The 23937-nt window shown below is 37.5% G+C and overlaps 2 protein-coding genes across 6 annotated transcripts in view; one reads left to right on the forward strand and one right to left on the reverse strand.

The window, feature by feature from the left end:
• CFAP96 (cilia and flagella associated protein 96) overlaps positions 1 to 23937 on the reverse strand; it is an 88563-nt gene that overhangs the window by 38881 nt on the left and 25745 nt on the right. The gene's annotated exons all lie outside the window — the stretch shown is intronic.
• PDLIM3 (PDZ and LIM domain 3) lies at positions 748 to 23499 on the forward strand. Of its 3 annotated transcripts, XM_068136927.1 has the most exons (8): positions 748 to 997; positions 6253 to 6404; positions 8553 to 8637; positions 14999 to 15066; positions 18530 to 18793; positions 20850 to 20977; positions 22027 to 22138; positions 23031 to 23499. In XM_068136927.1, the coding sequence occupies exons 1-8, from the start codon at positions 905 to 907 to the stop codon at positions 23218 to 23220; spliced, it is 1092 nt and encodes a 363-aa protein (XP_067993028.1). In that variant the 5' UTR covers positions 748 to 904; the 3' UTR covers positions 23221 to 23499. The 3 variants fall into 3 exon arrangements, with proteins under 3 accessions (XP_067993028.1, XP_067993030.1, XP_067993031.1); XM_068136929.1 differs by lacking the exons at positions 14999 to 15066; positions 18530 to 18793 and adding an exon at positions 14391 to 14578 and having other exon boundaries at positions 750 to 997; XM_068136930.1 differs by lacking the exon at positions 18530 to 18793 and having other exon boundaries at positions 750 to 997.

A 23937-nucleotide genomic window follows, 5' to 3' on the forward strand; every position in this document is an offset into this window, starting at 1 on the left:
TATCATGTACAAAGACAGATCTGTAACACCATGGTAAGAAAGCAAGTGAACATCTGCACCACTGAAAAACTCTCAGTGTCCTTTTTAACGAAAGACAAAGGACACAGAAGTCAGAATAAAGCTGGTGCAAGAAAACCGAAAGGAATGCAATGTATTTATTCAGTAACATGAACAACCCAGAGAAGGCATCTACAACTACCTTTAAAAGAGCTAAGACTGCCACAAAGAGAATAGACATCATCAACTAATATTGGATTTCTCCTCCTCAGTATGAGAAAAATGCATGACATCAGATTTTTCAAGCCATTAGAGTTGGTGCATGCCACAGTCTCAAGTGACTGTCACTGAAGGGCTGGAAGGACTTTTTAGTGCAATAAACTAATACATTACAAGCAAAACAAGATGCAAAACAAGAGCTTGAGAGGTAAATCTCCTTATCAATATCTGTTTGCATGAAACGGGGTCAGGTACAGTCAGTGCACTGCACTGCAGAGTTGAAACTGACACCAGCAATGTAATCAGCATGATATAAACTGAGCAACAAGGCTGCTTTAAGAAACCAGGATTCTGCATCCTGAATCTTACTGATTGCAGGCTGAGGGTACACTGAAGCAGCAAATAAAGCTGAGGTATTTGTTGTAAACTTTCCAGCATTCAGGCTTTATTTGTCAGAGTTTGATACTTCCCTCTGTGGGTGGAGAAGCTGAGGGACTGGCTGACGTCACCCAAAGAGCAGAGATAAAGTGCAGTGCCCGCAGCTGTGGGATGAGTAAAACTTTCTAAGAGGTACATAAGGACGGCTGCCCTGTCTGGCAGGTGCTCTACTGGCAGCACGCTTCCTCCTACAACCCAGCAGCTCACACAGACCTAAGGAAAACAGAACAGTAACCAAGAGAATTCCACAATGCCACAAAATGTCGTTCTCCAAGGACCGGCACCCTGGGGATTCAGGCTCTCAGGAGGAATAGATTTTAACCAACCCTTAATCGTAACCAGGGTATGTACCCCTTCAATTTCCTTTCTGCCTATTGTATTTATCAGTTGCTGGTGGGTTTTGCCCATTGTTTTTCTGGAGTTCAGAGATAGGGATGAAGGTGTGAGTAGATTAGCAAGCAGCTGCTAGTTCTAATGACAGCCATCTGAAGTTTATACAGGTTTTGTATACGTGTTTCTGGGTCTGTTTTATTGGCCTAGGAGACTTTAAATGCATTGGCACTTGTGCCTTGCACCAGGAAAATACTGGTATGATTTCCCCAGACATATAGATTAAAAAAAAAATGAAAAAAAACAAGTTTTGAGCCTACTAAAGACCACTGTTATCATTTTCATGTCTAGCATGTGATCACTGGGAGAGAAGACTGCTTGGCAGCAGCTCACGTCTAGAAGTTTGTGCTTTGCAAACTCCTTGCCAGTTTTACAAGATTAATCTCTCATTTAATTAAATCAAGTTCCAATTATTGGCAGAAAAGGCAACAGCACCTGGTTTGACATATGTAAACGTTTAACATTGATGACTGGTAATTGGCAAACTATTACAAAGTTATCTAGTCCTGAATATGAAAGAGAGAGTTCTTCAGTGGTCTCTGCCATATTTAGAAACAAACAATTTACCTCACTCCCCTAATAAAGGGCAAGAATCCAAGCCTCCTTTTTTTTTTTTATTTTGCATATATTTTTGAGCTACTAATTGCAATTTATTTAAGAAACCATACTTGATGAAGGGAGCATATAAAACACTGTCAGCTGTCCTGCATCTACAGACATGGATCTGCTCAGAAGACAGGATATGCATTTTGATGATGCATATGTTTTGAAAAATATGTTCAATGTGCATCATCTCCTTGTATTTTTGCTGCTTTTCAGAACCTCAGACACACCAACTGTGTGTTCCACTGGTGGGGGTTTTCTGCATGTCCCCACCCCCCCCTTTTTTTTTTCCCTTTTTGAAAGCCCTGCACTATGACTTAATATATACACTATGCCTGGTATTAAGTAAACATTGAGAGCCACGAAGAATAGATACCACTGGTGATGCCTTGTGGCAAATATGCTTCTAAACATAAGACTTTAGAACAGTCTGTAGGAAGTTTAAAGACCAACATTACACATATTATACTAGCAAAACTTAACTCCATTTAATCACATATTCCAAATTTACATAAGCATAGAGTATTTTACTCATTTTAAGCAGAAGTAAACCAAAATGCTGTTATTTGACTATATGTAGCTTCATAACAAACACTCATAGGACATAGCAAAGCCTTTGGAGAAACAAGAGACAAAATCATTGAAGGGAAAAAAGAAGAAGGGAAAAAAAACAACCCTCTGTATGTTTCTGGGCCTTCATTGCCTTTTATGGGCCTCCAAAAGAAAAATAGTTTCCATTATCTCTAATGAAAAATATTTTAGCAGTGTCTGGTTTATGTTTTCTTTGTGTTTAGATTAAGTGCAATGAAGTTTAAAACTGCAGTAACAAAGGGTGTTACTATAAATGCAACTTTCTAAAGTTTCTGATTCACAATTGACTCATACCTACCAAATGCCTCACAAGACCTAAGCCTTTGGATTCCAGCATATTATAGAAATGCTTGAAAAATCATACTTCAAGTAGAACTATGAAATAAAATACATATAGGGGGAAATGGCATGTTTACATTTACTTTCCTGCAGTTCAAGAATATTAATAGTAGATTGCTTTAAAATGTATAATTTTGTTGCACCAGCATACATTTAAGAGTATCCTAAGTGAGTATACAAGCAGTACCCCTTAAGAATTAGTGAATATTTCACAAGATCTATATGCCTTGCTTTGGGGGGCCTAGATGTTCCTGTCATAAAAGCTACCAACAGATTTGGATTAAGTGTCCTGACCAAAAAAACAAACAAAAAACCCACCACCAATAAAGATGTGTTTTAAAACACCTTTTGAATAAAATAAACAGAGAGGTATTAAGGTTGGTTAGCTATAGTCCTTTTTCAGCAAGAGAAAGTTATTACCAGGACTTGTCAAGAGAGATAGACAACATGAGATCATCATTCACCTGTCTAAAGAACAGATGTCACCTCAAACTCATCTGCAGTTTGTTTTGACTGTTTCAAGCAAATGCAACAATCAAAAAGCCACAGTTTGTGGTCACTGAGAGATTAGGAAGAACAGGAGGAGACTAAAAATAGACATATTCACAGTCTGGTAGGGTCAGAAACAACAAGTCAACTAGAAATAATGAGAACACGTGTTGCAATCCTTGGAACTTTACTTAGATGCAAAAAAAATTGCATCAATGAAACATTTAAGTTTATTCTGGTGAGGAGATAACATATTGGGTTAAGCACTTAGAGGAATGCAATCCTACAAATTAACTTATATTGAAAAAGGCATTCAAGGAACAACTGAAGATATTAGAGGTTGGAAGGAATGGTGAAATATCAACTCCAGACTTAAGTTCTATTTTAATATAAGCCTTTAGACTAACTCAGTATTGTATTTAGCCACTCTGATCTGCAGACATTCATGTCTCTCTTCAGAAAACACAGAGCCTGAAATACTTACGAAGGTGTGCTATGATGAGCTTCAGTAGTCTAATAACAGATGCAGAGAGGCTTTCTTCAAAGTTTCATAGAAGACATCACTCCTTATGTTGTTAAAAAGCTATCTAGTCTCTAACAAAATCTGAATGCTCAAAATATATCCTTGCATTTATCCAAATCTGAGATATCTAGGATACAGAAGTCATACAGATACATCCTGAAGAGCAAGGCAAAAACTACTCCAAAGCACCAGTAACATCTACCTCATGAAGCCAGGGTGAGCAAGCACCAAATATAATTTGGTGTCATAATAGAGTTCTAAGTGTTCACAATACAAAATCTGTCAGTCATAGGCTCCTTAAGAATTATTATCACTTACATTATTGAGGAACCCAGAATATCAATATTATACCAATGATATGGTATAATGCACAACCTGTTTCTTTTCTGTAAAACGTAGGCTGCAGTACTTTTGACTTCCCACTTCCTATAAGCAACAGTCAAGATTTCACCCTCTGCAATATTGAGATGAAAGAAGAGCTGGCACCTGGCCATAGTCCTCCCACCCCATCCAAGCAGCAGATCTCTAACTCTTTCCATCAAACCCAGAAAGAGCAGATGAAGAAAAAGAGTATATGAGGACAGGCAGTTCTGCACCCCAAAAGGCCTTGGCAAATAGATCTCAGCACCCCATCAAGGTGTTAAGGCCCAGCAGAGACATCCCAGAAGCCTGGAAATAATCATTTCAGCAAAGGAATAGACATACAGACTGCTGATGCTTTCCCTCCTTGCTTCCACCAAATGATGGTAACTCCATTCGATCATATAGCAGTACTGCTGCAGCTGGTGACATTATGCTAAGAAAATCTAAGCCAATTGTGCATTATTTCCAGTAACATGGAGTGGGTTAGATCCTACTAGCAGCACAGCTGCAAAGGAACATACCATGCTAGACAGATACACTACTTTATAAGGCAGGATCATCTCAGTGCTTTGCTGCAGTATGCCACAGATACAGCAGATGATTTGCAGTGGCATGTAAAACACAATCCACCAAGTAACCTATATAAAGGTTATTCAAGCAGGCTGGTTTTGCCCATCTTGGGTATTAGTGCAACAACAGTCACACTCAAACACTAGGAATTCTGCTGCAGTTTATTCCACACGTGTCCACAATATGCTAAATGATGTCAGGAGCCATTCCAGGTTAAAGGCAGAAGCACAGTCATAGCTCTACCTCTGTCTTAGCACAATCACGTAAGTGGTCTCAGTGTAGTTCATTTACATTTACAGATGTTGAAGTTTGAGAAATGGACAGATTTTGGAGACTTCTGACTTAGAATTTGTAAGCCATTTCCTTAATTCATACTCAAACCTTAACACTTTGCTAAACACACAATACATGAGTCCTTGTTTTTTTTTGGAGGGGGAGAGGGTAAAAGCCCCCAGATGGCCACTTGGAAAGCTTGCCTGACTTGAAAAGAACATCTCCTAGCATGTTTTTCAGTCTTCTGTAATACCCAATTACCTTTAATAGTTAAGATAGTACTTGTCCTGGCAGTAGCAGAACCCATAGTGCAAAAATTTCAACATCAAAGACCTGTTTAAATAGTGTGAGAAGTCACCTGTTTGAAAATAAAGGCCTGTAATTCTAGAACAAACTCAGTAGCATCTAAGGTAACAGCCTCTCTACAAGAGTTATTTTTAAACAGAATTATAGAATAGAACAGAATTAACCATGTTGGAAGGGACCTTTGAGATCACCAAGTCCAACCTATCATGCAACACTATCTAATCAACTAAACCATGGCATCAAGTGCCCCATCCAGTCTCTTCCTAAACACCTCCAGTGATGGTGACTCCACCACCTCCCTGGGCAGCCCATCCCAATAATGTTACATTTCAATTATTTTAACCACGATGTGGAAGGTTATCAAGAAGATTTAATAAATAAATAAGCAAGCATAGAAGCATAAGCTTAGGGTTATTGCTATGAATGTAACTGATGGTGGTACATTTCTGAGGCATGAACTCCACCTCAATGACTACCTTGAAGGATTAGAGTCACTGTTAATCAAATGCAATGAGACTTAAAGCTAAACACTGCAAGGAGTTAAGAATCAGCATTATAAATTAATAAAGAGAAACATGTCATTTCAGTATTATTAGCATATTTCTGATTACTTGGCAATATAACATGAGGCCAGACTAACAGAAAACACACTACCTGCTGTATTTGTCCTTAAACTTTGTGAGGCCACAAGTGGCTTTCTATATTATCCAGTCAATGGCACATCATGCACATGACCATTAAGTAGCACAATTTCTTAACAGTTCTATTTTTCTGCTATTGCCTGGAGCTGTCAGGGGAAAACGTTAACTGCTCTTTTCAAGCAATTTAGACAATGAGAGTTGAGATGGAAGATTCAAAGACAAGTTATAGTAACTACAGAAGTCAGAAGTGTGAAGATAATTTCATCTAGTTTGAAGCTATGATGAATAAAGAATTTTTATATGGTGATCTGACAATAGAACTACAAAGGGTCTGGCAGGGTCAAGAGCTCTCTTCCTTTGTATGCAATCATACAGTTGTTTATAGACCCACTCCCTCCCCCTCCAAACCAACAGGATACAGGGAAACACAGGGAAGCTTATTTTCTCCATCAGTTTTCAAGTATACATGGTGCTTAAGCAGATATTTTTTATTTATTTTTTTTTTTTCAGATTACACCTGGAAGCAAGGCTTCAGCTGCCAACCTATGCCCTGGTGATGTTATTATAGCTATTGATGGTGTAGGCACTGAGAACATGACACACAATGAAGCCCAGGAGAGAATTAAAGCAGCTTCACATCAGCTTTGTTTGAAAATAGAGAGGTATGTGTCCAGAGAATCACAGAATGGTTTGGGTTGGAAGGGACCTTCAAAGATCATCTAGTCCAATCCCCTTGCAGTGAGCAGGGACATCCTACACTAGAGCAAGTTGCTCAGAGCCTTGTTGAGCCTCACTCTGAATTATCTCCAGGGATGGGACCTCAACTACTTCCCCAGGCAACCTCTTCCAGTATTTCACCACCTTCATGTTAAAAAACTTGTTCCTAACATCCAATCTAAATCTACTCTTGTCTAATTTAAAACCATTGCCCCTTGTCCTATCACTACAGGCCTTTGTAAACAGTCCCTCTCCAGTCTTCTTGTAAGCCCACTTCAGGTACTGGAAGGATGCTATCAGGTCTCCCTGGAGCCTTCTCTTCTCCAGGCTGAACAACCCCAGCACCCTCAGCCTGTCCTCACAGGGGAGGTGTTCCAGTCCCCCATTCTTTTTCATAGCCCTCCTCTGGACCCGCTCATGTCTGCTTACTTCTGAAAGAGGGTACTACCCACCTGATTCCACAGTACAACTATACATAGTGTAGTTATTTTCAATAATTTTAAGAATTTCACAAAACCTTTAAAATTATGAGCACACAAACCTACCTCATCAACTCCAGATCAGGAAACATTCCTCAGAACATACCTTCAGGAACACAAAATTAGTTTCCCTCAGGCAGTAGCCACATTTATTGAGCTGTGAACTGTACCTGCTGCCTCTGCCTACATTTGCTGTCAATAAACAAATGTTTTTATTATTCCTCCAAAATACAAAGAACTCTCAGCTAGCTGTCACTTGTTCTAACACTTCCTCAATTACAAGTGCTTATCCTTGCCTCCTGCTCCCAGTAAGGAAGCTGCTAGTATAACCTCCTAGTTAAGAAAAGCTACACCACATCACACTTTCATACAAGGTGTGATGGGTTACACCCATCCTCCAAACAGAGTGGGGAGGGCTTGTGAGTGCTTTTCCCTCCCTGCAGGGCATTTTCCCCCTGGGAAACTGAGTCTTTTCCACTCCCCCTCCCTGCTCAGCTAGGGTATAAGAGGGAGGACACCGCAGCCATTAGCTCTCTTTTTGGCTCCTGCCTTTCCTGGATGAGAGCTACTGCAGCTGCCTTGCCACATGGTCAGGCCAGGCCTGATCCTTCTCCCTGCTGCCTCCGTGCCTCTTCAGAGAGACTGGTTTTGTACTCTTGTCTTTTTCCCCCTCCCATCCATCCTTGTTCTTTGCCCTTGTGAGCCTTACCTGTTATTGTTATATATTGTTTAAAGAAAACTCTTTACCGCTCTACTTCCAAGTCAACTCCAAATTATTTCTTGGTGGATTTGCTCCTTCCCTTTCTTTTTTTCCTCTCTGTTGGGAGGGAGGAGAGGGGAGTGGGGAGGGATTCTCAGCCTTGCCCCCATCTGAGCTCTTAAATCCCAGTTAAGGCTCAAATCACTACACAGTGTTACAAAGGAAGGGGTTTAAACCCAACCTTTTTGATCACAAGCTATTAAACCAAATTCTCAGAGAAATTTTTAAAACAAAACAAAACTAAAAGCCCCTCTTTTACCTAAACTGCAGTCCAGAAACGTTTTGATTCATTTCTCTCAGCTAAAGCCAGCATGAGAAACAACCTGTATCTTTGCATCTCCTGAGTTTGCTCAGTCTTTAATCAGAACTACCTAGCACATTCTTTTAGCTGTCTCCAAGAACCAGATAGCTGTGGCTGCCCTTAAGGAGGCACAGCCCTTTATTGCGGCTGATCCACATGCAGAAGGTGTAGGGTTTTTTTGAAAGGAGCATTGTCTAGAGTGCACACACCTAAAGCACACGCTGCAGTTAAAAACTCCTACACTTAGATACCATTTAGCAACTCTCACAGGGTGACATTTTCAAAATATAAGTGCAATTGCTCCTATGAAATACGTGCATATTTCTGTAACAGTACTAGTTTACAACATAACATTAATATCCCGTTATTTTCAAATTAGATGTATATTATTCACATCTAGTACATATGCTATTTGTTGGGAGTATTTTTCTGTCAAAATATTAAAAAGGCATATAACAAACTGCAAATTTCCTAGCTGCATTATATTTTACAAGGACATATAGGGCTCTATAGGAATTCATGTTATTTAAGTTCTGCCTTTCCTTCTTTCTAGGGCAGGGACTAAATTGTGGTCCCCACAAGTTTCAGAAGATGGGAAAGCACATCCCTTCAAGATAAATTTAGAAGCTGAACCACAGGTATGAATTGTTAAAAGTTACCTAACCATTTTCATTCACCTTTTGGTACTCTAAAGACTCTTGTTGTCACTAAAATTCTTTGAACAGGACTTCATCCATTATCTGCCAGTTTAAGCTAATAGAAGCCATCACTATTATATGTGTGAATGCCATTTTATTTGACTGTATGGGTTTGATTTTCTAAACAAAAACAGTAAAAATTTACAAGATAGCCTCATTTTTCGTTCTTTAAAACTGTATATATGACCATATTTTTATGTAAAAAAAAAAATCCTCTTATTCTGACATAGTTTAAGCTACTTTAACTCTTTTAGAGATTCTTCATCTCCTTCATGATAGGGAAGTTCTTCAACAAGGAATAAATATCAAGTACCAAAGCAATGCACTCCACATTATAAAAATCATTTTGATCTAACAGTCAGATAAAAAAGAGAGAGCCATATATAATGAGTCTCTTTATTTCCATACATTTTCACTCTACACAGCAGAACCAAAAGACAAATTTACACTAAACCCATCTACTGATCAATAAGTAAATCATTCATCACTTCTGACCAGCAGTCTTAATCCTTGTATACTACCAAAGCAAATCCAATCATTTGGAATCCTCCTCTCTTCAAAGTCACTCCCAGTCCCTTGTGCAAAGCTATGAGCCACAGTCTCCATATTGTTAATGAACTAGAAACTGTCTGCAACTAGTGCTTTATTTCTTGGTCATTACACTTTAACCTACACAAATATTGGTTGTTCTCTCAAGATGGGTGAAGGATGAGCATTCTGCTGATCCTGGAAAGCCAAGATCAAAGCAAATATGCCAAAGTATTTGTTCTGTGCTAGAAAAAAAATGCAAGTGCAGATTCCATCTCAGTAAATCCTATGCAATAAATACTTCCACCAAATCTGTTTTCACTAAGACACTCCCAAACATGAAGATGGCATTCCAGTGTTCCAGTTCTCTCTATTCTTTCCAATCTAAAAACTTGCTCTAAATGACACAGCAAACTTCACAGGAAACACCATATCTTCTTGAGCAGTAGGAGACAGAATAGGGGAAAAACCTATCCTTAATGCATATTTTTGTGGAATACATAGCATATACATAGAATAAATAGCCATGGAACAAATTCACTACAAAGGTATAAAGAAAAATATGTAGGCATATATGACAGGAGAGTAATCCTGAAGCATGGAAGCTGCACTCCTAAAAGGTCAGTTGCTTAAAAATAAATCACAAGTTTTCACTAAGTGCTACTCGGCAGACTACTGAAAAGCAACCAGAAGAATTGTTTTTCCTAAATTAAATAGCCAGCCTCTTCATTTTGGTAAAACTTTCTCCTCCCTTCACAGGAAAATCAGGAGTACTGAGGGTATTTAATAAATTCTAGGCCTCAGAAAATCAGCCATGCCTGTAAAGGAATAGATCAAACCATTCTAAGTTCAATTTACATTTTAGAATAAATTCTTCTATCCAATAACACCCATCATTGTGATCCCTCTGTAGGAAAAATAAAATTGCCTATTTTTCTGCAATTGCTGAAATTTTAACTTTTACTGCATAGTCACAACACAGAACAGTCAGCAATGTGGATACTACTACAGTGCAACACCAAAGTTGCTTTCATCTCAGATGACAAATTACAGCACAACTATAAACTGTGCTGTCATATTACGAGTTTGCTGAAGTCCAATAATAAAGTAATTGAAGCTCACATGAATTGAGAAAAGCCAAAGGCAGCTTCATTTCAAATGTAAAACCTTTTATCCAAAAGTATTGGACACACTGGCTGGCGTGCAGGAATGGAAAAACACTGAGTTCTATAAAAAGCATTTCCTTCGTTTATATAATTACCCAAATTTCTCAAAAGGTCATAGACGTTATTAATGTAGTGAACTTTTCACTCTTGCCAGATACACATTTTAAAGTTCACTAAAAGTTTCATGAAAGGGAGTCAATAATTTAAAATATATTATAAGCCAACTAAACAGCAATAATTAATGAAGACTTACACAGTCTTCTTGGTAAGTATCTATTTTCCATTTGCAGCTAATGAAAGATGGTAACAAATTAAAATAAAACATTCCTTTAAATTGTTCAGCTATTTGGCCAAAGAACACTTACTCAGCTTCAGTGAATGAAAATTATTCCACGTATGCCTGGAAATGGTTATGTGAAAACTGATAATCAACTAAATTCTATGTTTACTTGCAGCCCTGGAACAAGGAAAGTTTGCACAACAGCAAACTTTCACATTAGGTTGTGCATTCCCAAAAAGTCATTTGAGGGCTGATGTAGGCAGCCATAGAATCACAGAATCATTCAGGTTGGAAAAGACCTGTAAGGTCAAGTCCAGCCACAAAGAAAGATCACACTATCTTTTCCTCTGCAAAGACGCAACAATTCTAATAAATACCTTACAGTAATAAAAGGCTGAGAGCCACTCTTGAAAGCTATCCATTCCCATAAGAAAACCAGCCACCTAATTTCATTCATCTGGAGCAAATCACGATGGATAAATAACAGGAAATAAAAGATTACTTAATGTATTACTAATACAATTACATCATACCCTATATAAAAACACTTTAGAACATAAGGATCTCAAAGAAGATAATTAGGAAGGGGAAATAAAACAATCTGAATGGCAAACTGCATCTTATAGAATTATTTTGAAATCATTTCTGCTGTGTGGTCAACATAAAACAATTCTATCACCTGTAGATATTTTTATCAGTTCCAATCCTTTTAACCTTATTTAAAATTACTTTGTTTCTGTTACCACATTTTCTTGAACCATTTTTATTTGAGCTTTTATTTTTCCTTCTGTATTTACCTTTGAATATTTTGTTCTCTGTGACAAAGGGTTTGGCCATGACAGACATTATGCATTCCTAGGAGGTACAAATATATTAGATAATTCTAAAAATGTATAAAAATCCCCAACCTACTAGTCTAAAAAGTAAGTCTAAAATTTATTGCCACTTGTAATCAAATTTTTAAACAATTCAATTGTGCTAGTCTGGTTTCAAGGACCTAAACCCTCTTCCATAAGAGCCCTCTGAGATAAACAAGCAGTTTAGTCACATGGTAACCCCAAAATGTAAACATCTCTGTACCGTCCTAGCAATTATGCCAAGGAATGCCATCATATGGTCCATGCTGCATGCATCCTACACACATTGGGGGCTACATTCATTCGAGTCCTGATACCTGTACCAATGCAAAATGTAGTTAGCCCCACAAAAGGGACATCAGTAGGTGGAAACAAAAAGAAATTAAATACCATAATTGTCAAACATTCCTGATTAGGAATTTCAACAGCCTCCAGTTCTCATTTAGCTTTTTGAACTAAAGGAGGACTTTTCACAGATTTAATGAGATCAAATAAACGCAAGAGCTGGACTATTTTTGCTGCTGTATGGTCTGTCACTGACATTTTATGTGAATAGATGAGTTTAAAAGAAAATGGAATTTAAGTCTGACTAACTGCAAATACTTGTTTCACGACTGTTATATTGCAAACTTGCTCTTATGGTGCCATGTGTCTCCTGTACTGCTGTCAGCAAGAAATAATTGGTTTTTAAAAGCAGGTGAAATTACAATGCTCACTGTTAGTTTTGCTTGTGTTGTACCATATGTGGATTAAAATCTATTTTAAGTACTTTGACAGTAATATCTGTCATTAAGTGCACATTATCACTAGCAGAATATTTCCCTTTACTAATACATTTTGTTAACTGCTACTCAGTTCTGTCATACAGAAGCAAGGAACTGCAAGTAAAATCATTGCGCTCATTCATGAGATTGCTGCTTTCAGTAGCCTCTTACAATGCAATGCTGCTAAATATTCTTCATTTAATAAAATTGCTTTTTACTGTTTGCATTTTCTGGTTGCACATTCTATAAATCCATGACTTTTCTCTAGGTCTGTTCCTGAATATATTTCTAAAACTGTTGTTTTAGATGTAAGCAAAAGGTCGAATCACATTCAAGCTTTCCTAACTTTCATAAATTACTCACCAAAACTTGGAACAGAGACTTACTACAGTCTGAAAAAGGAAATTATGCTCTGAGGATTGATTAAAAATCTACATATGCCAAAAATACATTCATGATTATCTAATCTGCTCTTCTTATTTATTCTGTGGACCTGAGTATTCAAATATCTATTTTGGGTTTTGGTAATAAGTTGGGCATTTTGTCTAACTGAAATTTTTCTAGTATTCCTGTAGGCTAAGGTAATCTAAAACAAACAAACAAAAAATCATTTCTGCAGAACAAGGCGACTGTACAGCTTGCAGGACATAAATTATAACCACAACTGCCTCTAAAGAATTTTAAAGCTGAAGATGGTGAGTATGCTGACATTAAAAATAAGCCCCAGTACCTAAGAGACAAGCTTCAGCCATTTGAAATAATTCCCATTCTGCAGTGCAAAACTCAGACTGTCTCTAAAGGTCATATAACACAGTGAGACAGCAACATAAATACAGAAATGGTCTATACTATTGTGGATGTGTTCCTAATACAGAAATCACACTCAAAAACAAAGTCAAACCAGAAGTGACAAAGATTTCTGTGAAGGTTTAAATATGAATGACCTGTGCCAGCTAAACCTAAACATCACAAGATCAAAGTCTCTAAAGAAGAGACCAACTCAGAAATGGAAACAAGGGTTGGTGGGAACAAGTGCTTTTTATTCCATATGGATGGAAGATCAAGTGCTCTCATGGCACAGGACTCCAAAGAGGGCTCTAAGAGATCAGGGCAAGACTACAAGCAACAAACATTCTTCGAGCACTACAACAGAAGGAAAAAAAATAATCATTTAGCACCTGACATTATTTTTCCAAAGTCTGTACCTCTGTGGATTAAGAATGGACCTGAGCTGGCAGGGATTCAAAGGAGACTGTATTAAATGTGCGTAGTAAAGATAAGCTAATTTTAGCACAGTCAAAAATCTTTATCATTCCTGGTCCATCACTGAAGCAGAACATTTAAGTTTTCTGGGAGATCAGAGATTTTCCAGATCTTATCTCTGTGGATTTCACAGCTGAAGGAAATTTTATACAGGCCAACAATAAACAAAACCATATGCCAGAAATAAATAAATGGCACAAAATTTCCAATGTACTCCTTTCTGGGTTTTGCTTATTTGTGATGCTTCCACATTATCTTTAGATTGTAGAGCATCGCAATATTTGATGCACAGGTATGCTTTGAAGTATGGAATAAGTTCAGAAGCTTGTCCTCAATCTGATGTACATTCAAGACTATTTCTGTTAAAAGAAGTGTTAAAAAAATGTTTTCTAGGCCAGACATTTACAACAAAATCTTCATGCTTTTGCAAGTCCTTCCATCAGCGTGTGACAAAAATGCAGAGGCCAAAGATTAGCACTAAAGCAAAACAAATAATCTATACATAAAAGGTTTCTAAACAAAGATCATAAACAGTGCAAAATCTAGAGGACAATACAACAAGTTACTATAGTATTCATCCCTCCCATTCCTTCTTAAAGTTTACAAACATGGAATCTCTCCTGTTTGCCCTGGGACAGCAAAATGGTCTCTGTGTATGTATTAAGTAGAATACAGAAAATTCATGGAATAATATAGTATGCTTGCACCAGCTGAAAAATAACAAAGTTGCAAAAGTAAAAAATGCAGAGATTAACCATACTGGTGTCAGTTTTACTCATTACTGGCTTTGGTGCGCATTGTAGCTTTGTGTATTTTGTCTGCCTATCATGTACAGGAATTCAAGCCTATTGGTACAGCTCACAACAGAAGGGCCCAGCCTTTTGTTGCAGCAGCAAATATTGATGACAAAAGACAGGTAGTGAGCTCCTCCTATAATTCTCCAATTGGGCTGTATTCATCTGGCAATATTCAAGACGCACTTCATGGACAACTGAGGGGTCTCATTCCTAACTCATCGCAAAAGTGAGTATTGGTATTTACTTATAACAGACCCTTTTTTGTGGTGTGACTCCATCTGTTGTGTTTTCAGTTAAAAAGTCCAGCTCTTGCTGTTTTTTTCTGACAATCACCAAAAAAAATTGTGATAAATGAAGCAATTTTTTTTCCAGCACAGAAAACTATCCACTCAGCTCCATAGTAGGAACACTGCAGACAGCCAAAATTTGCCCTTTATGTTGGGCTGTACAACCACCTACCATCCTCTCTTTGAGCTACACTTTGGTCTGAATGTTTCTGAATATTAAAGTGATTGTGTTTTCAATACCAGGGTACAATCTAAACATGGTTACATCGTTACAATTCTGAAACTTTGCCAGCTGTTTTTATCTAGGAATAAACTTTCCTAGGACAAAGAAAGATATTTTAACCTTCTTTTCTTTACAGGATGTGAACTACTTTGAACACAAGCATAATATTCGGCCCAAACCTTTCATAGTCTCAGGCCGAAGCAGGTTATAAACTCTGAGTGCTGTGCTGGATTTGTATGCATGGTGTTGGGTTTTTGATGGATACTCACCATTCACATTAATAAAGCATACTGATGCATTTGAGATTTACTTACAGTAGTATACAGCCTAACACTGAAATTTAAATAAATAGATAGATGGTTGATTTGCAGACATCAGGCTTGAAATTCAGGTTTCTGTTTCCAACAGAATAGCAGATTGACAGTCCCACCTCAGTTACACTGACAAGAGTCTGAAGTCTGTATTCATGACTGATTCAGTATACAGCGTGGCACCAGATATTTTATACTTATAAATGAATGGCACTCTGAGATTCATCTGTCCAAATGCAAATACATGTGATTTTTTAACTTGCTAAACAGCACACAGGCCACTCAGAGGTTTCAAGTTTGCTTCTCAGCAGACCTCTAGGCAACTTAATGCAGAAATAAAGTAAAACTATCTCATGCCACAGACATCTGGAAGGACTGTTTAGAAGGGCTTGTAGACACAGGGCAAAGGGCAATGGTTTTAAACTGGAGCAGCATGCATTTAGGTTGGACATAAGGAGGAAGTTCTTTGAGCGTGATCAAATACTGGAAAAGGATGCCCAGGAATGTGGTTGAGGCCCCATCCCTGGAGACATTCAAGACCAGATTTGATGTGGCCCTGAGCAGCCTGACCTAGTTGGAGGTGTCCCTGCTGACTACAGTGGAGTTGGACAAGATAACCTTCAAAGGTCCCTTCCAAACCAATGCAATCTGTGACTATGTAAAATGCAGAAAAGCTTATGTATTTACATCTACCATTTTAGTGTAATATTCCTCTATCATAACTGGGGATGAAATGCCTCAGCTACCATTATTTAAATTACCAAACACAGAAGGGGAAAAGCAACGCAAACTCAGTGGCAAAAATGCAAGGAAGCTCAAAAGTGCCTGAGCAATGCAATATATTGTGAACACACCAGCCTTTATCCTTACTGGTAGTAGCAGTTTTCACCAAAGGCCTTAGTACTCTGCATTATATTCTTTAATTTTAAAATTCCTGCATTTCAATTATATTAATAAAAGGCTGTCAAACTAGACCAGAAAAACAAGATGATAATTGATTCCTGTGTACAAAGGATAAGCTCATATGGGTTATCGGTTTTGTGGTCAGTGTCACATTTTTCAGACAGTGATAAAGAGAATGTAGAAGATGGATAGAACCCCACCCTCCTCTGAGTAAGATCAATGCTGAACACCACTGCAGCAAACAGTCCATCTCTCCTTGCAGCCTGATGCTGATACAGAAAGACAAAACAGTCCTTAGCAAACATTCATGGCCTCTAGCTGTAGGCAGCACCTGCATACTGTACTGACTTTTGGACCACTAAATATAATTTATAGGTATCTAATTGGATTTATGGAGATTCAAATGAGTGTATCAAGATGTTAATCTCCTAATTTAGAACCTAAATTACACAGTCTTTCCTGTGAAAATGTTGGAATAAGTGGCCATTGCAGATGGGCAAAAAAAACCTGCAAAAATTAACCTGACTGATTAGGTTTCAAAACTTTGGGTGGGCAAGGTCTGTCAGATGTTGTAGCACTGGAGAAGTCTGTGTCTACAAACTGCTGAATCTCTGACACAGGGTGTTACATCTACAAAACCCTGGTTGTCACACTGCTTTTCTGCTACTTTTTCATCAGTTTGGCTTCTATACACAGCAAAAACCAAACTGCCACCTTGACTACAAATATCCCGTTAGATAAACAGCTGAGGCTAAATAGGAATCTGACTAAAAGTAGGCCTGACTCAACTGTGGTTTTGAGCTGACAGACTGGGCATTAGCCATGATTTTGGACTCTCCTCTGGAAAAATGTATGGAAAATTAAAATTTCATTTTACTTTTACTGATTAATTTATTAAGTTTTAACATTACTTTGGGTGCTTATATCAAGCATTGTGATTTTTCTATCCTTTTCCTATTGTTTTCCACTTACTAACCCTATCAACACTGACAAAACTTACTCAAATGCAGGACATAAAAGTGATCTTGATTCTTTTAAAAGAAAAAAATGTAGAGATATGCTGCTTTTGTGTGAATTATTTGGCTGGCTCATGCTAGGCAATGATGCAGAAATGTACCTTTGCTTTAAGGCTTGCTACAGCTTCTGAAATTATCTTACTTTTCATATGTCTTTGATAGAAAGTATGTATTTCCCATTATATTTTTGTGAAAGTGGTCCTACACAAATTCCCCTCTGAATCAAGTGTCTTAGCAGAGCACTGTACTACCAAACTGGGAAATTCTCCAAGGTTTACACAGAATCATTAACTTGGAAAGAACTAACCACAACCCTGACATGCAGGTTAGAGGTAAGAGATAGAGCATTTATCATCTCATAGCTCCAAATATCACACAAATGGTAACCAATGGCTGTGGAAGGCCTGGGTTATGTGTTGTTGCACAGCAACAGCAAAGAAATATCCCATAACAAAGAATTCTCTGAGGTCCTATGGGGAAAAAAAGGGAAGTGTTCAAAAATAGTGACATGAAAAAGAATTCAGCAAAATAATGTGAACATTAAGCCAAATCCTTTTCCAGAGATGCTGAATTGGTGTGCAGTAACTCTACTTTCAGTAATGCCAAGCAACATTCATTTATTTATTTTTTAAAGTGCATCTTTTAAATTTTTTTATAAATTACATGCAAAAATCAACCTCCAAAGCAATAAAATTACTTCTATGGATTATTTCTATCCATTGTTCTTGTGAAGGACCACTTTACACGCCACTGGAAACACTTGTAATTAAGAAATGCAAAAGTAAGCCTAGCTGGATTAGTATTGTTTCTTCTTTGAAACAGTCAATAATTTTTTTAATTATATATTAATTAATTTTAAAATATTAATATCTTACTGTAGAATATGCATTCATTACTTTATAGCAGTCTGCTCAACTGTGGATTGAGATGATTGTGAAGTACATGGCTGGAACAATGTGCCTGCGATTCTAGTACTGCAGTACTGCAGGTGTTTATTCTGCCACTGACATGGACAACTCACATCATCTGTGTGTGCAACGCTTCTGCAGGTGTTAAGAATTACTTACCTAGAACAAAGAATTTCAGGAGGCTTAATTAATGCTATATAAAATCTAGAATTAAAAAAAAAAAAATAAGGTGATGACTACCTTCCAAATTACTCAACCTACCAAAGAATTTTTGCTGTCTTTAAAGAAAATGAATGCCAGAATTTTAAGGACTGCTTTACAATTGGCATTGGTACTTTTACAGGAAAGTACTTTTCAGTGAGTGCACATACTTTTGCTTTTCTCTACCTTCTTTACTTCTGCTTTTCTCTATCTATTCTATTTATGCTTTCCAGCCCTGCTAACATCACTTTATTCCTGTACTTTTGTCTTTATTCTCTATAATCCGACACGCACTGCACACTCTTCTGTAATCTGGCTGTTAACACAGCGGATGCAGCACTCCTTCAGGGATTGACTGTGGCAGTGGACGCAGCACCCCCTCTTCAATTAGCACGGTTAGCTCTATCTGCCCCACCGAGCTGAAAGCAGTGTCTAAGATGGCCCCTAACATTCCCTTGGAAATGGAGCTTCCCGGTGTCAAGATTGTACACGCTCAGTTTAACACACCCATGCAGTTGTACTCAGATGACAATATCATGGAAACATTGCAAGGCCAAGTGTCTACAGCTCTGGGGGAAACACCCGTAATAAGGTAATTAGAGCAGTATCTTCCATGCTTATGAATACACACATTTGTAAGACCGAAAATTAGGAGCATTAACGATACCCTACTCTCTCTTTGAAAGTGGGTGAAAGGGTTAGAAAGATCCTAAGTCATTTGAAGCCGTTAAAATATTAGTAATTGATGATTTTTAGCCCAAAGTATTAAATAAGTCTTTCAGAATTTACAAATAAATACTTCATAGGAAATAATCTTATATTTTTAGCTAATAAATAAAACCTGATCTGACTACCTAGACTATTATTTGACTGACCTCTCCAAATCAAGATTCTGATTTCCTCCAAAATTCAAACCTATTTATTATTGCTATAATTATTTCATAACTATTTAATAATTTACATGTATTAATAGCTAATAAATTATTAAACTTATTTCAACAGTCAACATTCAGGTTATGAAGTTACAAAAATCTTGTAGATACTTATGCTGTTGTAGACATTTAACTCCCATTGAGGATAATTCATTCAGTATGACTTGCTTTTGTCCAACAAGAACCAGAACAGGCTTTGCAGGCCTACTGATTATAGAACTGCTTTGGTTGGAAATGACACTTAAGATCAATGAGTCCAACCATTATCTAACTCTACCAAGCCTGATGATGAACTATGTCCATTGGCACCACATCTAAGTCTGTTTCAAACACCTCCAATCCATCTCTGACTTATGGATTTTACCCATTGCAATGACTAAAGGCCAGATAGGAAGCTTATAGATCTGGAAAACAATGATGATCATAAAACAAAAAATGTTAGAGCACTATGAATTTTTTTCAAGGGACAATTCATCATCCACATTGCTTCATCTCTCTTTAGTTTTGCATAACTTAAGTTTCTAATACACAATATGTAGGGTGTAAACTAAAGCCAATTACTAATATTTTAAATAAACAATAATCACTGGCACCAATAAGCCTTCTTTGGCACCTTGCAAAACTAGGTTGTTACTAACTCTATCTGATGAAAACTATAGTTCGTTAAGTCTTTGCAGAGCAATATAACTCTACTACATGAATATTGATCCTCAATCACAAAAATTAGTGAACAATAAAAGAAAAATTGACTTTTTTTCTTCCCTGAAATCATGGATTAAAGTCAGAGTAGTCAGATTTCACAAATGCCTGTGGCATTCCCAGTTTGAGAACTGACTATACATACATGTCTCTGGTTGTGAGGTTGGTTTTCACAATCTATGCATTTAGAAATGTTATCTCACATCTTTGTGCCTGTTCTTTTCTGTCTTCTCTATGCAGTTGTATTATGACTTGTTTGATGTTTAGAAACATTTAGCAAAGAGGAGAGATTCAAGAGTTTAATTAACCATTGGTGAGAACTGTAGAACCTAACTCCTCCTGTTCATTAAAAGCTTGGCACAGGAGAAGAAGGTGGTAGTTTCTTCACCATCTTGAAGATGGCTCAGAAAAAAAAAAAATCTACTGACAAATGAAGATGCAAACAATTAACATAAACAACAGGCCTTCCTGTGCCATTTGACAGCTTAGATGCTATGCTGGGAAACAAACCAACCCATATAAGCAAAACCCAGTCTAATTCCTTGTGGAATCTGTTGCTTATTTCCAGTGGAAATTTACCTAAGGTTTAACAGACAGTAGGAGGACAGCTGTAACAGGAAATTTAAACTGGAGAAATGTGATTTTTAACATCATTCTTGAGACCAATTCATGAGAAAATTGAGCTTCTGGATACCTTAACCAAAGAGCACCTAGTAATACAGCAGCTGATTACAGGAATGCAACTGTTTTGAGGTTAAACACAGATACTGACCTATTTCCAAATGATGTTACAGCCAGAATGGTGATGATGGAAATACTTTCATGAGTTTGTAGATTTCCTTACTAACAGTTACACAGATTATTATTTTCTTTCAGCACATTTTAAGAGTCTTTCAGTAGTTGGTGAAACTCATTTTCTTGACATTTGTTTCCTGAATCATTGTATGCCCTTTAGAGCAATTACTTTAAAGTTATCTTTGTTAAACTACTTTATCTCTTTTCTTCCCTATGATACAGTGACCAATCTCCCAACTCATTGTCTCAGTCTGATGTGTACAAGATGCTGCATGCCAACCAGGAGGAACCCAGTCAACCTCGCCAGTCTGGCTCCTTTAAGGTGCTCCAGAATTTAGTCTCCGATGAAGGTGGTTAATAATGACATATTCTACCTGTTCAAAGCATTTTTAAATATATGTGGGAAGAGAGAATCGGAGAAGAAAATATAAGATCAGAGCTGTAAGAATCTCTGAAAGGCTAAGACATTCTGAATCTTACAGAGAGCACACCAGCATCCTAACATTTTCCCCCCTTGCTTTTAAAGCCAGCAAGCTCCTGTGTGAACAAAATGGTGTTAACTACACTTTGCAGAATCTCTTTTCAAATTTTAAGTTCATTAATGTACAAAGTTTACTTTAATTGAATGATAAAAAGTTCTACATGAGAGAACTTTTGAAACATGCTGCGGATATTTGTGACAAAGAAATCCTCTCTTCCACACCCAGGAAAAGAGAAATTTAAACCAGGTCCTAAAATAAGTTCCACCCATTCCCTCTTTGTTCTAATTAAAAATCAAAGAGGACACTGTAACTTACAGCCATATTGCCTTCAAATGAAGAGGTTTTGAATATACCGTTAATAAAAGGTGCAAGTTTGCTGTGTCTACGGCAACTAAATTTGACATAATTTTTACATCTCAATATTTAGAAGAGAAGGGATAAACACATCTGATTCTCTCTGTATGTATCACTGTGGGATTTTCCTTAATATTTTCTGGCATTTTGCTCTAATTTTGTATTCATGTCACATTACTAATCTTTCTGGAATTGTTGCATGAGAAACTTTCTAACAATAGGACTTCACTATGGTATGTTGCTGTATTAAAGCCAAATCCTCCTCCCTCTTCTGCTATACTCAACACCTACTATCAGATTTGGAATTAGATGACATCTATAAGACAGAGAGGACCATCTATATGAATTACTTTTGTACTTGCTTTTTGGCTATATTCACACAGTAATTTTCCTGATTCCAAAGAGGTGGAATCTTCCCCGCTAAACTTCTACAGAGAATCTTCATTACTTGTCAATATAAGTGAAAGCCTGTAAATACACCCAGAACTGTATTCACAGAAGTATTTAACTGTACCAATGTTTTTGTATTAGCCTGTACATAACAGCCTTGTTTTGGTTCTCAGATGGACGTCCTGCAGGTACAAGAAGTGTGAAAGCACCTGTAACAAAGATGCCTTCTGCCATGCCTGGTGTCCAGAAAGTGCCACTGTGTGACAAGTGTGGGAGTGGGATTCTGTAAGTTTTCTTTATAGTTTGAGAAATCTCTACTTCAAGCACATGTCCTCAAACACCACTGCAGACTACAGAATGCTTTACAAGTGATGGTCTTGGTCTCCACCTGCACTACTGTAAAAACACTTCTAGAGAATAGAGATACAAAAGTATATTGTGCTAAATTCCAAACTATTAGCCTATACCTTAGACACTTTTGATACAGATTATTTCCATTTAGACAATATACTGCCAGGGATTTTTTGCAAGTCAATCACTAACAGGTACTGGCCGAAACCGGTAGTTACCTGTGCTGCATTGTCTCAGGCTGTGAATTCTCAAAAGCATCCTCCTCCCAGATCAGTGGGAGTATCCAAAAAGCTCTCTTTTAAGATTCCTGGAAGTGTTTAAGACTAGCCTGGATGAGGTCTTCAGCAACCTGGTCTAGTGGGAGGCATCCCTGCCCATAACAGAGGTGTTGGAGTTAAGGTCCTATCCAATTCAAGCTAACTATGATTCTATGACATCACTAACTTCAGCAAAGGACAGAGAGGATGATGAGCTCAGAAAACACAGTCACTGAGGAAAAGATTTTATTTTTTTTTAAACTCATTTTGTCACCCTTTTGATAGATTAGACTGTTCTTTCCCTGTTGTAACCAGACTAACACATTTCTTCAAACTCTAGTTTTCTAGTTAAGTGCTGAACTATGCGATCAGCTCTATGGCATTTTATATCACTTAGTCAAACTATCTTCCAACTGCAAATTGTTATAGTAATTGGCAAACCTACCAGACAAACAGCCTAAAAGCCTTAAGAGAAATACCTAACACTTGCTTTGTGTCATAGTGTAGTTTCTTCTTACGTTAAAATCATATGAACTAATTCTTTTTCTCTTTTCATTGTTTCCACATAGCGGAACAGTGGTGAAGGCACGCGATAAATACCGGCACCCAGAATGTTTTGTGTGCTCTGACTGTGATCTCAACCTGAAGCAAAAAGGCTACTTCTTTGTGGAGGGCCAGCTGTACTGTGAAGCTCACGCAAGAGCTCGCATGAGGCCACCAGAGGGATATGAAACAGTTACAGTTTATCCAAAGTGCTAGTCTTACAGTAACACACAAATATATGCATGCACACAAAAAGCCATTAACAGTTTAGGACTGCAGTACAAGTGTCAGGACTCCTGCTTGATTCCATAATAGAAGCTTTTTAACCTCTTCTTGTGGGATCCTGAAGGAGGTGGAAGTCCCTATAAGCCAGCAGTAGCATACTATTCCAGTAAAATTCTGCTAAAACATTATATCTTTAGAGTTGCCAGTATAACTTACCATAAACCATCTATAAACCAACATAAGCCAAAATAGCTGTACTGGAATATAAAACAAGTGAAACAGCTGAGGTATAATTACTACAGCATACAGATAGGTGCTGTGATGAAGACACTATTTTTAACATAAACTAAGTCAAAATGTTACAGGCTAGGCCCTAATGTCCTTGGAAACCTGGCAGATCATTATAGAAAAGCTGCTATTTACCATGGATACTACAAAACAAGTTGTTCACATCTGCTTCCACCATCTATTATACAACTGCCATTCATGTGTGCCAAAAATAGATATGCTTACTTCACTTCAAATTTGGGGTTGTATTGACTTCATATGCTGATGCAGCAACTGTGACAAGGAATAAATGTTAAGTCACAATAAAAAGGCTGATTAGTAAGAAGCAAAGCAGAAGTTCTACATTGTTTTAATGATTTGCAATGAAATCACTGTTCAAATCACTTAGCAGGAAATTGCTCTGAAGCATGCACACACATT

Source organism: Melanerpes formicivorus, unplaced genomic scaffold (assembly GCF_026170545.1).
Source record: "Melanerpes formicivorus ecotype bairdi unplaced genomic scaffold, bMelFor1.0.p_v2 SCAF_4, whole genome shotgun sequence".
In the NCBI taxonomy this organism is placed as follows: domain Eukaryota; kingdom Metazoa; phylum Chordata; class Aves; order Piciformes; family Picidae; genus Melanerpes; species Melanerpes formicivorus.